General features: G+C 39.9%; 1 protein-coding gene across 1 annotated transcript in view; it reads left to right on the top strand.

Moving 5' to 3' along the window:
• Positions 1-17,340, top strand: part of LOC128650455 (programmed cell death protein 4-like) — a 220,907-nt gene that overhangs the window by 49,915 nt on the left and 153,652 nt on the right. Inside the window, exon 4 of the mRNA XM_053704405.1 lies at positions 12,239-12,352. Within this exon, the coding sequence (XP_053560380.1) occupies positions 12,239-12,352 (114 nt within the window). The remainder of the gene's footprint in view (positions 1-12,238; positions 12,353-17,340) is intronic.

Raw genomic sequence — 17,340 nt, 5'->3', positions numbered from 1 at the left:
TCCGATGTCAGTGCCGTCACACAGACGGGGAATTGGCTAATGGTTTTTTATGTTATCAGGGTAAAGGAGCCTTTGCCTCTCAGACGATTTAGAGTTTCATGATCTATCTATCTATAAACTGTGTCCACATATACTGACTTTAACTATAGGATCCAGCACATAATTTACTTGTTTTGTCTACGGCCAGATCAGCAGGTTACGTCTGAAAGACTATGGTGCTGTAAGTCAGTTTGTGACTTTACAGATAGATCAGATGTAATTTGGTGGGACTTATCATTACACTATTTGTATGCACATCATTAGCGTTTAAGACATCACAGAGGACGTTGCTTTTACTTAAGAATGTATATTGAATTTAGTGAGAGCATTAAAATGTCTGCATTTTTGTGGTTGGAAAGATGAGATATTTGTTAAAAGCTACGATATCTTCTAATCAGTCTACATGTGAGATTCTACAATAGAGTATATTTGTGCACACGTTTGCCTTAATAATTACACTGTACCATGCTCATTCAAGCTACCACCTTGTCTCTCTTGAAGTACCCCACAATATAGTTTTTAGAGGTCTTACCACACCTCCTCTTATAGGTGTCATGTTACCTGCTGAGAGTCGTTTGCTTAGCAGCCAGCAGATTTTTACATCTTCTAATCATTACTAGGGCTTGCATCTTTATTAATATAACATAGCCGCCCTTGGGTGTAGGGCCCATACCTAGAGGGCATTCCTAATTTTATAAATAGCCCATGTTTTGAGCGAGTGAATGCTATGATATTATATATATATATATATATATATATTGGCGGTAAGAATGTGGATACGTGGCCATTAATGTAGGTCTGAGCTGGTCATCGCCCTGCATCTCAAAGTGACTTTTGGGTTATCTCACCTAGAATTAAGGATCTTCCTTCTTTTTTGGATTTGCACATCTCCCCCCCCCCCTTACTTCAATCTTAAGAGGCATTTATCTACTATTGAATGCAGTGCTCCAAGGTTGTAAAACCTATTTAGTTATTTCATATCTATGCATTCACTTCGGGGAGGGGGTGACTCTATATTATTTCATTATTGTTCACCCAATCTGGTGGACTCTTTAATATTATTCATTCACCCAATATGGTGAATTCTTCTGCGGTACTAATCCGCTACCTTCCATATATTTAAGCCAATTTTCCTCTTATATAACATAAACGCGAATAGGTTCCAGAGTAACCTTATATGTTAAGTGAAGAAACATGGTTTATGGGTGTCAGCTATATTGTATATTTTATCTCTTTCTTATTACTACTATACTTTAATTAGTATTTTGCACCCTGTGGGGTAAAAATGTATCTCTCATTTATGATCTTTATTCTACATATGACAGTACTAATGGACAGAACACTTTGCTAATGAGGTACTATAGTAATATTCTGTAAAAAAATAAAAATATAAGGCATCAATGTAAATCTTACAATATATATATCCGAGGTATACTGGTAATATAGTAGGATATTCATGCTCTCAATATGTCTATCATAATTTACTATTGTTATTAGCCATCTTGTTTTCTTGTTTATATGTGGCTCTTGATTGTTTTGCTATTTACCTTAATAAAAATCTTTGATTTAAAAAAAACAAAACCTAACCTTACCAAAAATTAAAAAAAAATCATTACAAAAAAAAAAAAAAAAAAAAAAAGATTAATCCTATTCTGATACCCTTAAAAAAACACTCCAAAATACAAAAAAACTACTCTAGAATAAACTACCAAGGGCCCTTAAAAGAGCCTTTTGTAGGACATTGCCCTTAAATAAACAGCTCTTTTACTTTAAAAAAAAAAAAAAAAACACTCCCTAAAAATATACATTACACAAAATAACAAACAAATTATCAAAAATAAAAAAGAATTACACCTAATCTAATAGCCCTATCAAAATAAAAAAAACTAGCCTACAATAAACTACCAATGACCCTTAAAAGGGCCTTTTATGGGGCATTGCCTCAAAGATATCAGCTCTTTTACATGTAAAACCCACCACCCAACCAACCCCCCCCAATAAAAAAACTATCTAAAATAATGTAAGCTAACCATTGCCATGTAAAAGGCATTTGTATGGGCATTGCCCTTAAAAGGGCATTTAGCTCTTTTACTGCCCAGACCCTAAACTAAACAAAAAATCCACCCAAAAAAACCTTAAAAACCTAACACTAACCCCCGACAAACCACTTACAGTTGTTGAAGTCCCGCTTGAAGAATCTATCCAGCTAACGAAGTCCTCATCCATGCGGAAAGAAGTCTTTATCCAGACGGCCTCTTCGATCTTCATCCAGCCGGGGCGGATCGGTTCCATCCTGTAGACATCCGGCGGGGAGCATCCTCTTCATACGGTATCAGCCGTACACTGAATCTTAAATGCAAGGGATTCAAGATAGCGTCTCTTGCATTCCTATTGGCTGAAAAATTTGAATCAGCCAATAGGAATTAGGGCTGTTAAAATCCTATTGGCTATTCAAATCAGCCAATAGGATTTTAGCAGCCCTAATTCCTATTGACTGATTCAAATTTTTAAGGGCCATTGGTAGTTTATTGTAGGCTAGTGGTTTTTTTTTTATTTTGGGTGGACTTTTTTATTTTGATAGGGCTATTAGATTAGGTGTAATTCTTTTTTATTTTTGATAATTTGTTATTTTTCGTAATTTAGTGGGTTTTTTTTTTGTAATTTAGTTAGTTTTTATTTTTGTAATTAGATACTTTTTGTAATTTTTAGAGTGGTTTAGTTTTATTTACTTAGTAGTTAGTTTAATTTTAGTTTAATAATTATAATAGTTTAATTGTTAGTTTAAAATTATTTTTTTTAATTTGTCAGGTAAGTTTTAATTTAAGCTAGGGAAATAATAATTTTAATATAAAGTTAGGTGGTCATTAGGTTTAGGGGTTACTAGTTTAAATTAGTTTGTTTCGTTGTGGAGGGCTTTCGGATTAGGGGTTAATAGTTTATTTTAGTATATTTTGTTGTGGGGGGCTTGCGATTTAGGGGTTAATAGGTTTATTATAGCGGCGGTGTGGGCGGACAGCAGATTAGGGGTTAATAATATTTAAATAGTGTTTGCGATGCGGGAGGGCAGCGGTTTAGGGGTTAATAAGTTTATTATAGTGGTGACAATGTCGGGGAGCACGGAAATAGGGGTTAATGCATTTTTTTAGTGGCAGCGATGTCGGGAGCAGCAGATTATGGGTTAATAAATTTATTATAGTGTTTGCGATGCGGGAGGGCCTCGGTTTAGGAGTTAATAGGTAGCTTATGGGTGTTTAGTGTACTTTGTAGCAGTTTAGTTATGAGTTTTATGTTACAGCTTTGTAGCGTAACACTCATAACAACTGACTTTAGATGGCGTTACGGATCTTGTCATTTTAGGCTGTAACGCTCACTTTTTAACCTCACCGTAAAACTCGTAATACTGGTGCTATGGGAATCCCATGAAAAAACGTCATTTTTACGTGTGCGGGACTGACGTTGCGGTACAGGCTAAAAGATGTGCGGTACACCTATACCGACAAGACTTGTAATGGCTGCTGTGCTTTTTTAATGCTGAAAATGCCATATTTTCAGCGTTACAAGCCGCAACGCAAAACTTGTAATCTAGATGATTATTAGTAACGAATGGGATAGAATTGAATCTTCCTTTTCCCTCTCATCTACTTTTAAAAAGTTGTTCCCGGTACCGGATTCACAACTAGATATGTGGGGCTCCGTCCCTAAAGTGGATGGCGCTATCTCCACGCTTGCTAAACGTACTACTATCCCGCTAGAGGATAGTTATTCGTTCAGAGAGCATATGGATAAGAAAATGGAAACTTTTCAAAGAAAAATTTCCAACATACAGGTTTTCTTTTTCAGCTGGTGGCGGCAGTTTCCGCGGTTTCTGGAGCAGCTACCTATTGGTGCGACTCTCTACTGCAGGATAAGAAGAACAAGTCTAAGGGGTGACAATCTTCTTATTTTCATTCTGACAAGTCTCAACCACAGCAATCTTCATTTAAGCTAGAGTAACTCAAGAGCGCTTGGAAGCCGGCTCAGTCCTGGAATAAGTCCAAACAGAATAAGAAGCCCGCCGAGAACAAGTCGGCATGAAGGGGCAGCCCCCGATCCAGGATTGGATCATGTAGGGGGCAGCCTGTCTCTCTTTTCTCAGACGTTTGGTTCTGGGACGTCTAGGATCCTTGGGTCCTGGAGGTCGTATCTCAGGGATACAAGATAGGCTTTCAGTTCCTGAGGTTTTCTTTCCTGGATCAGCACTTCCAGTTCATGGTGCTTCCATTTGGTCTAACTACTGCTCCAAGAATCTTTACGAAGGTTCTGGGGGCCATTCTAGCCGTTGCCAGAACCCAAGGTATTGCAGTAGCCCCATACTTGGATGATATTCACCTTCCTTTTGTCTTGCGGAAGAACACTCAGAGTCTCTTCTCAATCTCCATCAATCACATGGTTGGAAGATAAACTTGGAAAAGAGTTCTCTTATTCCAAGTACCAGAGTGAGTGGAATTTCTGGGGATATCATAGACTTCATATCTATGTGGATATCTCTAACAGACCAGAAACGTTGCAAGCAAACTTCAGCTTGTCTTGTCCTATGGAGCTCCTTGAGTCCCTCTGTGGCTCAGTGTATGGAGGTGATTGGTCTCATGGTGTCCTGCATGGACATCATTGCTTTTGCCAGATTCCGTCTCAGACCTCTACAACTATGTATGCTGAGACAGTGGAACGGCAATCATTCAGATCTGTCCCATCTGATTGTATTAGACAGCTGGTCGAGAGAATTGCTTTCTTGGTCGCTCTGTCTAGATTATCTGTCCCGAGGGACGTGCTTATTAAGACCATCCTGGGATATTGTGACTACGGACCCAAGCTTATCCGGATGGGGAGCTGTTTGGGGTGCCAGGAGGGTACAGGGACTGTGGACTCAGGAAGAGTCCTCCTTTCCGATCAATATCTTGGAACTACGGGCAATCTTCAATACCTTGAATGCTTGGCCCCTCCTGGGTTCATCCCAGTTTATCAGATTCCGATCAGACAATATAACCTTGGTTGCCTACATCAACCATCAGGGGGAAACGAGAAGCTCCTTAGCGATGAAGGAAGTATCTCGGATTCTGGAGTGGGCGGAGGCCCACAGCTGATCGTTGTCAGCGATCCAAATTCCGGGTGTGGACAACTGGGAAGCGGATTTTATCAGCAGGCGATCCTTTCACCCAGGGCAATGGTGTCTCCATCCCGAGGTGTTTGCAGAAATATGCAGCAAATGGGAGACGCCTGAGATAGATCTCATGGTGTCCCGTCTCAATACCAAGCTACCCAGGTACGGGTCGAGGTCGAGGGATCCTCAAGCGGAGCTAGTGGATGCACTGGCAGTGCCTTGGAGGTTCAATCTCATTTGTCTTTTTCCTCCATTACCGCTTCATCCTCGTGTAGTGGCCCGCATCAAGCAGGAGAGTGCATCAGTGATCCTGATTGCTCCATCGTGGCCGCGGAGGACGTGGTTTGCGGATCTGGTGGGGATGTACTCATCTCCTCAGAGGACGTTACCTTGTCGCAGAGACCTGCTGATACAAGGTCCTTTTGTTCATCAAAATCTAGATTCTCTGAGGCTCACTGTGTGGAGATTGAACGCTACGTCTTAGCCAAGAGAGGTTTTTCTGAGAGTGTTATTGATACTCTTATTCAAGCTTGTAAGCCAGTCACGCAGCGTATCTACCATAAAGTGTGGAGGACCTACTTATTCTGGTGTGAAGAGGTGTTTTTTCCTGGCACAGAGTTAAGGTTGCCAGGATAGGCTGGAGAAGGGTCTGTCGGCTAGTTCCCTGAGGGGACAGATTTCGGCCCTATCGGTTCTATTGCACAAGAGACTGGCTGAGCTTCCAAACGTGCAGTCCTTTGTTAAGGCTCTGATTAGGATCAGACCTGTGTTTAGATCTGGGGCTCCTCCTTGGAGCTTAAATCTTGTTCTTCTGGTTTTGCAACAGGCTTCGTTTGAGCCTCTGCATTCCGTTGACATTAAATTGTTATCTTGGAAGGTTCTCTTTTTGTTGGCTATTGCCTCTGCGCGAAGAGTCTCTGAAATTTCTGCTTTGCAATGCGAGTCCCCTTATCTTGTTTTTTATGCAGATAAGGCAGTTTTACGTACTAAATTAGGTTTTATTCGTAAGGTAGTATCAGATCGCAACATCAATCAAGAGATTGTTGTTCCTTCCTTGTGTCCTAATCCTTCTTCATCGAAGGAACATTTGCTTCATAATTTGGATGTGGTTCGGGCCTTGAAGTTTTATCTTCAGGCTACCAAGGATTTTAGACAATCCTCCTCTTTATTTATTGTCTATTCAGGGAAGCGTAAGGGGCAGAAGGCTACTACGACTTCTCTATCTTTCTGGTTGAGGAGTGTCATCTGCCTAGCTTACGAGACAGCGGGACATCAGCCTCCTGAGAGGATAACCGCTCATTCCACTAGAGCAGTGGCTTCCTCCTGGGGCTTTAAGAACGAGGTCTCTATGGATCAGATTTGTAAGGCAGCGACCTGGTCCTCCTTAAATACCTTTTCTAAATTTTACAAGTTTGATGTGTTTGCTTCGGCTGAAGCAGCTTTCAGGAGAAAAGTTTTGCAGGCTGTGGTACCCTCAGAATAGGGTCCGTCTTCCTTTTTGTTCCCTCCCGTTATTCATTTCGGAGCTTGGGTATAGTTTTCCCAGCAGTAAGGAATTCGTGGACTCTCCCTATCTTAGGAAGGAAAACATAATTTGTGCTTACCAGATAAATTCCTTTCCTTCCGGATAGGGAGAGTCCATGGCCCCCGCCCGTGTTTTCTCTCTTTGAGGGCGGCTCACTATTATTATTATTTTTTCTTCTCGCACCATTTATATATATATTTCTTCTACTTTCTTCTACTTTCCTTGTTTCCTCGGGAGAATGACTGTGATTATGAGTAAGTGGTAGAGGTATTTAAGCCTTTGGCTGGGGTGTCTTTGCCTCCTCCTGGTGGCCAGGTGTTGTATTTCCCAACAGTAAGGAATGAAGCCGTGGACTCTCCCTATCCGTAACGAAAATAATTTATCTGGTAAGCATAAATTATGTTTTCCTGTAATTCTATTTTGAAATTGTGAGTTTTTCAGTTCCTGTTAGAAATGGAAGTGCGGAATACTGTTATCTTCTGCACAGCCATTGGCTGCACAGTCTAGTGACCTATTTATAACTGTCCCTAATTGGCCACAGCAGAGAAGGTTACCTAAGTTACAACATGGCAGCTCCCACTGTTTTATTGACACTAAAACTTTACACTTATTTTGTCAATTTTTAAGCATCTAATGAAACTTTAAAAAACACATCTATGTTTTAGGCTAAGAATAATATTTTCTTTGAATGCTTCATTCTATCTATCATTTATTTAGTGTTTTATGTTCCTTTAAATACTACATTCCCCTTATTAGCTCTGTGGCCCTTCTCTGAACTTTTTCTAAGTCTGCAATGTCTTTTCTTGAGATTGGTTTCCAGAACTGCACTCCATACCCAAGGTGAGGCCTTAACAGTGATTTATATAGAGACAGAATTATGCTTCCCCCCCCCCCTTGCATCAATGCCTCTTTTAATACATAGCTAGTATCTTATTAGCCTTACAAATAAAAAGATCTGATCTACAGATATTAGAGGTGCCTAAATAATTAAATAGATATTAAATTGCATAAACTAATAAATGTGTAACTATCATCTTAAGTCCATGTACAAATATCAGCTTCTATTAGTTATTATTCCTCCTTTAGAAAACAACCTCAGAAATCATTGCAACTGCTCCTTCCATGATATCCCGATCATTGTTTGCTGCTAACACAAAGAGAAGAGTGCCCCTAGTGTCGCTACTCCGGACAGATAGCTCAGCATGCTAAGGTACTGTGGCTAAGTTCTGTAGCAACCCAAGGGTTGCAGGTTCGATCCCCGGCGAGGTCCACTCAGCCTTTCATCCTTCTGAGGTCGATAAAATGAGCAGCACCTTTCCAGTTTTTTATGCTGAATTAATGGGGCAGGGATTCTAGGATATCATTTTTAATATCTTTGAATTCCAATGTTCAACTATCTTTGACTTGGTGGTTAGATCACCATCATATAGTTCTACGGGTCTCTTCGATTCATCCAACCTGGACCTTGATCACTACAGATGCAAGTCTTTTAGGTTGGGAGGCTGTCTGGGGATCTCTGTCAGCACAAGGGGTTTGGAAATCTCAGGAGGCGAGATTACCATTCAATATTTTGGAACTCCGTGCATTCTCAGAGTTCGTCAGTTCTGGCTTCTTTTTTGAAGAGAGAGACGTTATTGTTTTTCAGACAGACAATGTCACAACTGTGGCATATGTCAATCATCAGGGTGGGACTCTCAGTCCTTAGGCTGTGAAAGAAGTATCTTGGATACTTGCTTGGGCTAAATCCAGCTCCTGTCTAATTTCTATGGTCCATATCCCAGGTTTAGACAATTGGGAAGCGGATTATCTCTGTCAATCAAGCTTTACATCCGGGAGAATGGTCTCTTTACCCAGATGTGTTTTTTCAAATTGTTCTGATGTGAGGGTTTCCAGAAATAGATCTGATAGCATCTCATCTAAACAAGAAAACTTCCCAGGTACCTATTCAGGTCCGGGGATCCTCAGGCAGAAACAGTGTATGCATTGACACTTCCTTGGAGTTATCAAACTGCCTATATTTTTGCTCCTTCTGGTTCTTCTTTTTAAGAGTGATTTTTCAAAATCATCATGGAGCAATCGTTTGTGCTGCTGGTGGCTCCAGCATGGCCGCTCAGGTTTTAGTATATGGTTCTTGTTCAGATGTCCAGTTGCCAACCTTGGTCACTTCCATTTAGGCCAGACCTTATATCTTAAGATTAGTTTTTTCCGTCAGGAAATCAAATGAATAAATTGTATGGTATGGAAATTAAAACGCTTAGTGCTTAGTCATAGAGGTTTCTCTGACTCAGTGATTAATACTATGTTGCAGGTTCGTAAATCTGTGTCTAGAAAGATTTATTATCGAGTTTGGAAGACTTACATCTTATGATGCTCTTCTCATAATTTCTCTTGGCATTCTTTTAGAATTCCTAGGATTTTATAGTTTCTTCATAAGGTTTTGTCTGCAAGTTCCTTGAAAGGACAAATCTCTGCTCTTTCTGTGCTGTTTCACAGAAAAAAATTGCTAATATTTAGAGCTGCAACAACTAATCGTCATAATCTATAATAATCGATTATGAAAATAGTTGTCAACGAATCTCATAATCGATTAATCGATTAGTTGGTTTGCAATTAGTTGGTCTGTGCACAACACCAGCTGCTTCACTCCAATTAACTCCTGCATGTGGTATTGTGTTTTATGGTTATGTCCTTATCCTAAAGGACGTCTACAGACGTCTACTTTTCACTTTTTCAGGACAGTATACATTTACAACTACCCCTGGCTTATGTGCAACCCAGATATAATAGTCATCATTTGGATTGTTTATATTAAATCTGGTGATTTGGAACTATGCTTTTCATGATATAGTGCCAAGCTTGTTGTTTACACCTTGCCCCTAGATTGATGGGAGTTATTTAAATTGATGTGCACTATTATCTGTTTGCACAATTATTAGCGTATTGCTACAGCCTTTTCTCTGCTGCAGGAAATATAGCTGCAAACAGAGAACCAGCCTTAGCCAGAAGCATGTGGACATGTTGAGATCTTTGCATTTCAATGCAAAGTTTCTGAAAGAGTGAATAACAGAATGTTATTAACAGTGATAGTCTAACTCTTTCTAGTTCTACCTCTTTTTAAACAGTTTGTGGTTTTGTTTAATTATAAAACTGTGCTCTGCGGCTTAAAAATTGAAGAAACAGTTGTGTTAATGTAAAGTTTTAGTCTGAAATTCATATTTGTAACACTCATTATGTGGATTTTATTTAAATCCTAGAAAACTATTATTGATTCTCTTTTTATCCGATTAGTCGATTAATCGAAAAAATAATCGGCCGATTAATCGATTATGAAAATAATCGTTAGTTGCAGCCCTACTAATATTTCTGATATTCATTCTTTTGTTCAGGCTTTAGTTCGTATCAAGCCTGTCATTAAGCCAATTTCTCCTCCTTGGAGTCTTAATTTGGTTCTGAAGGCTTTACAGGCTCCTCCGTTTGAGCATATGCTTTCTTTGGACATTGAATTACTTTCATGGAAAGTATTGTTCCGTTTGGCCATCTCTTCTGCTAGAAGAGTTTTTGAATTTTCTGCTCTTTCTTGTGAGTCTCCTTTTCTGATTTTTCATCAGGATAAGGTAGTTTTGTTGACTTTATTTAAATTTTTACCTCAAGTTGTGAATTCTAACAACATTAATAGAGGAATTATTGTTCCTTCCTTGTGTCCTAAATCCTAAGAATTCTTTGGAAAGATCCTTACATTCTTTGGATGTGGTCAAAGTTTTGAAATATTATGTTGAAGCTACTAAGATTTCAGGAAGACTTCTAGTCTATTTGTTATCTTTTCTGGTTCTAGGAAAGGTCAGAAGGCTTCTGCCATTTCTTTGGCGTCTTGGTTAAAGCTTTTGATTCATCATGCTTATTTGGAGTCGGGTAAATCCCCGCCTCAAAGGATTACGTCTCATTCTACTAGGTCAGTTTCTACTTCCTGGGCTTTTAAGAATGAAGCTTCTGTTGATCAGATTTGCAAAGCAGCAACTTGGTCTTCTTTGCATACTTTTACTAAATTCTACCATTTAGATGTTTTTTTTTCTTCTTCAGAAGCAGTTTTTGGTAGAAAAGTACTTCAGGCAGCTGTTTCAGTCTGATTCTTCTGCTTATAATTTCAGTTTTTTTCATTATAAAGATTAAAACTTTTGATTTGGGTTGTGGATTGTTTTTTCAGCGGAATTGGCTGTCTTTATTTTATCCCTCCCTCTCTAGTGACTCTTGCGTGGAGTTCCACATCTTGGGTATTTGCTATCCCATACGTCACTAGCTCATGGACTCTTGCCAATTACATGAAAGAAAACATAATTTATGTAAGAACTTACCTGATAAATTCATTTCTTTCATATTGGCAAGAGTCCATGAGACCCACCCTTTTTTGCGGTGGTTATGATTTTTTTGTATAAAGCACAATTATTCCAATTCCTTGTTGATGCTTTCGCTCCTTTCTTATCACCCCACTTCTTGGCTATTCGTTAAACTGAATTGTGGGTGTGGTGAGGGGTGTATTTATAGGCATTTTGAGGTTTGGGAAACTTTGCCCCTCCTGGTAGGAATGTATATCCCATACGTCACTAGCTCATGGACTCTTGCTAATTACATGAAAGAAATGAATTTATCAGGTAAGTTCTTACATAAATTATGTTTTTTGCCTCGGTGATTACCTCATATCTAAGCCTCTTCTGACAGCCCCCTGATCACATGACTATTTATTATTTACTGATTTGCATTTTAGCCAATTTAGTGCAGTCTCATCAACACCCCTCAGGCGTGAGCACGTTGTTATCAATATGGCCCACATGAACTAGCAGTATCCTGTTGTGAAAAGCAAATAAAGAAGCATGTGATAAGAGGCTGTCTGTAGTGGCTTAGAAGCAGGCAGAAATTTAGAGGTTTAAAGTGACAGTATACACCAATTTTCATTTAACTGCATGTAATAGACACTACTATAAATAAGAATATGCACAGATACTGATATAAACATCCAGTATAAAACCTTTTTAAAAACTTACTTAGAAGCTCCCAGTTTAGCTCTGTTGATGAGATTAGCCTGGGATACCCACTGAAAGGGGCTGATAGCAGAACCTCCCCCCTTCCCTGGATATGAAAAGACCCATTATACAGAAGCAGTCTGAAGTCTGTATACATCTAAAACTTTTTAGGAGTCTGAAAATCAGCACAATGTTATTTAAAAAGAAGCAAAACTATACATTTTACAAAAACACCCACAGGTAGGCTGTATAAATGAATCATCTACAAAACATTTATGCAGAGAAAAATCTAGTGTACAATGTCCCTTTAAGGGCATTGATGGAGAGATATTCAGGGCTCTATAGGGACCTGCATGTGACATTAGGTGACACGTTAGCATCAGGGAGGGAAGTCCTGGCCCAGGTAGGTTGTTACTGTAGGTTCAGTTGATAATATGAAAGAAAAAAAGATTTGATTAATTTTAGCTTAAAAACTTTGTTTATACCCATACAATTGTCAGCGTGTTCTCTGCCCTCACACAGGGGGACACCGTGTTCCAGAAGGTTGTGCCCGAGCTGGACGAGACCGGACTGCAGAAGAATGTGAACCCCATGGTGAAGGAATACTTTGAACATGGGGACACAGGAGAGGTCGTAGTAAGTATTTGTGTATGTGAGAGCACATGCAGAATGTGTGTCTGATAGGAACTGCTTACACTTCATGTGTGGTGATACACACCCATAAACACACACACACACCCATAAACACACGCACACCTATAAACACACACACACACACACGCACACCTATAAACACACACACACACACACACCTATAAACACCCATAAACACACACACACCCATAAACACACACACACCCATAAACACACGCACACCTATAAACACACACACACACACACACACACACACCAATAAACACACGCACACCTATAAACACACACACACACACACACCTATAAACACACACACACACACACCCATAAGCACACGCACACCCATAAACACACGCACACCTATAAACACACACACACACCAATAAACACACGCACACCTATAAACACACACACACACACACACACACCCATAAACACACACACACCCATAAACACACGCACACCTATAAACACACACACACACCAATAAACACACGCACACCTATAAACACACACACACACACACCTATAAACACACACACACACACACCCATAAACACACGCACACCTATAAACACACGCACACCTATAAACACACACACACACCTATAAACACACACACACACACACACCAATAAACACACACACACCAATAAACACACACACACACACCCATAAACACACGCACACCTATAAACACACACACACACACACACACACACCAATAAACACACGCACACCTATAAACACACACACACACACACCAATAAACACACGCACACCTATAAACACACACACACACACACACACCAATAAACACACGCACACCTATAAACATACACACACACACACCAATAAACACACACACACCAATACACACACACCAATACACACACACCAATAAACACACACACCAATACACACCAATAAACACACACACACCCATAAACACACACACACACCCATAAACACACGCACACCTATAAACACACACACACACACACACACACACACCAATAAACACACGCACACCTATAAACACACACACACACCAATAAACACACACCAATAAACACACGCACACCTATAAACACACACACACACACACACACACCAATAAACACACGCACACCTATAAACACACACGCACACCTATAAACACACACACACACCAATAAACACACACACACCAATACACACACACACACACCAATAAACACACACACACACACACCAATAAACACACACACACACCAATACACACACACACACACACACACACCAATAAATACACGTTCACACCAATAAACACACACACGCGCACACCCATAAACACACGCGCACACCCATAAACACACGCGCACACCCATAAACACACGCGCACACCCATAAACACACGCGCACACCCATAAACACACGCGCACACCCATAAACACACACGCACACCCATAAACACACACGCCAATACACACGCACACACCAATACACACACCAATACACACACACACACCAATACACACACACACACCAATACAAACACACACACCAATACACACACACACCAATACACACACACACCAATAAACACACACACCAATAAACACACACACCAATAAACACACACTAATACACACACACACACACACCTATAAACACACACCAATAAACACATGCGCACAGCCATAAACACACACAACAATAAACACACGCGCACAGCCATAAACACACACACACCCCAATAAACACACACACCTATAAAAACACATGCACACCCATAAACTCACGCGCACACACATAAACTCACGCGCACACCCATAAACTCACGCGCACACCCATAAACACACGCGCACACCCATAAACACACGCGCACACCCATAAACACACGCGCACACCCATAAACACACGCGCACACCCATAAACACACGCGCACACCCATAAACACACGCGCACACCCATAAACACACGCGCACACCCATAAACACACGCGCACACCAATAAACACACGCGCACACCAATAAACACACGCGCACACCAATAAACACACGCGCACACCAATAAACACACGCGCACACCAATAAACACACGCACACACCAATAAACACACGCACACACCAATAAACACACACACACACACCAATAAACACACACACACACAAATAAACATGTGCACACCAATAAACACACTCACACACCAATAAACACACACACACACACACACCTATAAACACACACCAATAAACACACACACACACATACACCTATAAACACACATGCACACCAATAAACACACACACACACCAATAAACATGCACACCAATAAACACACACACACACACCAATAAACACACACACCTATAAACACACACACACACCTATAAACACACACACACACCAATAAACACACACACACCCATAAACACACACACCAATAAACACACACAGATTCATAGCATTAGTTACAGAACCTCATATAGTGCTGGTTACATGAGATATTACTAGTGAGTGTATAACTGGTACTCACACGCTAGTGATACATAGTGTAGTACATTAGTTACAGAACCTCATATTGTGCTGGTTACATGAGATATTACTAGTGAGTGTATAACTGGTACTCACACGCTAGTGATACATAGTGTAGTGCATTAGTTACAGAACCTCATATTGTGCTGGTTACATGAGATATTACTAGTGAGAGTATAACTGGTACTCACACGCTAGTGATACATAGTGTAGTGCATTAGTTACAGATCCTCATATAGTGCTGATTACATGAGATATTACTAGTGAGTGTATAACTGGTACTCACACGCTAGTGATACATAGTGTAGTGCATTAGTTACAGAACCTCATATAGTGCTAGTTACATGAGGTATTACTAGTGAGAGTATAACTGGTACTCACGCTAGTGATACATAGTGTAGTACATTAGTTACAGAACCTCATATAGTGCTGGTTACATGAGATATTACTAGTGAGAGTATAACTGGTACTCACACGCTAATGATACATAGTGTAGTGCATTAATTACAGAACCTCATATAGTGCTGGTTACATGAGATATTACTACTGAGAGTATAACTGGTACTCACACGCTAGTGATACATAGTGTAGTACATAAGTTACAGAACCTCATATAGTGCTGGTTACATGAGATATTACTAGTGAGTGTATAACTGGTACTCACACGCTAGTGCTACATAGTGTAATGCATTAGTTACAGAACCTCATATAGTGCTGGTTACATGAGATGTTACTAGTGAGAGTATAACTGGTACTCACACGCTAGTGATACATAGTGTAGTGCATTAGTTACAGAACCTCATATAGTGCTGGTTACATGAGATATTACTAGTGAGTGTATAACTGGTACTCACACGCTAGTGATACATAGTGTAGTGCATTAGTTACAGAACCTCATATAGTGCTGGTTACATGAGGTATTACTAGTGAGTGTATAACTGGTACTCACACGCTAGTGATACATAGTGTAATGCATTAGTTACAGAACCTCATATAGTGCTGGTTACATGAGGTATTACTAGTGAGAGTATAACTGGTACTCACACGCTAGTGATACATAGTGTAATACATTTAGTTACAGAACCTCATATAGTGCTGGTTACATGAGATATTACTAGTGAGAGTATAACTGGTACTCACGCTAGTGATACATAGTGTAGTGCATTAGTTACAGAACCTCATATAGTGCTGGTTACATGAGATATTACTAGTGAGAGTATAACTGGTACTCACACGCTAGTGATACATAGTGTAGTACATTAGTTACAGAACCTCATATAGTGCTGGTTACATGAGATATTACTAGTGAGTGTATAACTGGTACTCACACGCTAGTGATACATAGTGTAGTGCATTAGTTACAGTACCTCATATAGTGCTGGTTACATGAGATATTACTAGTGAGAGTATAACTGGTACTCACACGCTAGTGATACATAGTGTAGTGCATTAGTTACAGAACCTCATATTGTGCTGGTTACATGAGATATTACTAGTGAGTGTATAACTGGTACTGACACGCTAGTGATACATAGTGTAGTGCATTAGTTACAGAACCTCATATAGCTCTGGTTACATGAGATATTACTAGTGAGAGTATAACTGGTACTCACACGCTAGTGATACATAGTGTAGTGCATTAGTTACAGAGCCTCATACAGTGCTGGTTACATGAGATATTACTAGTGAGAGTATAACTGGTACTCACACGCTAGTGATACATAGTGTAGTGCATTAGTTACAGAGCCTCATACAGCGCTGGTTACATGAGATATTACTAGTGAGAGTATAACTGGTACTCACACGCTAGTGATACATAGTGTAGTACATTAGTTACAGAACCTCATATAGCACTGGTTACATGAGATATTACTAGTGAGTGTATAACTGGTACTCACACGCTAGTGATACATAGTGTAGTACATTTAGTTACAGAACCTCATATAGTGCTGGTTACATGAGATATTACTAGTGAGAGTATAATTGGTACTCACACGCTAGTGATACATAGTGTAGTGCATTAGTTACAGAACCTCATAGCGCTGGTTACATGAGATATTACTAGTGAGAGTATAACTGGTACTGACACGCTAGTGATACATAGTGTAGTGCATTAGTTACAGAACCTCATATAGCGCTGGTTACATGAGATATTACTAGTGAGAGTATAACTGGTACTCACACGCTAGTGATACATAGTGTAGTACATTTAGTTACAGAACCTCATATAGCGCTGGTTACATGAGATATTACTAGTGAGTGTATAACTGGTACTCACACGCTAGTGATACATAGTGTAGTGCATTAGTTACAGAACCTCATAGCGCTGGTTACATGAGATATTACTAGTGAGAGTATAACTGGTACTCACACGCTAGTGATACATAGTGTAGTACATTTAGTTACAGAACCTCATATAGCGCTGGTTACATGAGATATTACTAGTGAGT

This window comes from Bombina bombina, chromosome 2 (genome assembly GCF_027579735.1).
Source record: "Bombina bombina isolate aBomBom1 chromosome 2, aBomBom1.pri, whole genome shotgun sequence".
In the NCBI taxonomy this organism is placed as follows: domain Eukaryota; kingdom Metazoa; phylum Chordata; class Amphibia; order Anura; family Bombinatoridae; genus Bombina; species Bombina bombina.
Note: the sequence above shows the minus strand (reverse complement) of the source record. Positions and strands in the feature narration are given on the sequence as shown.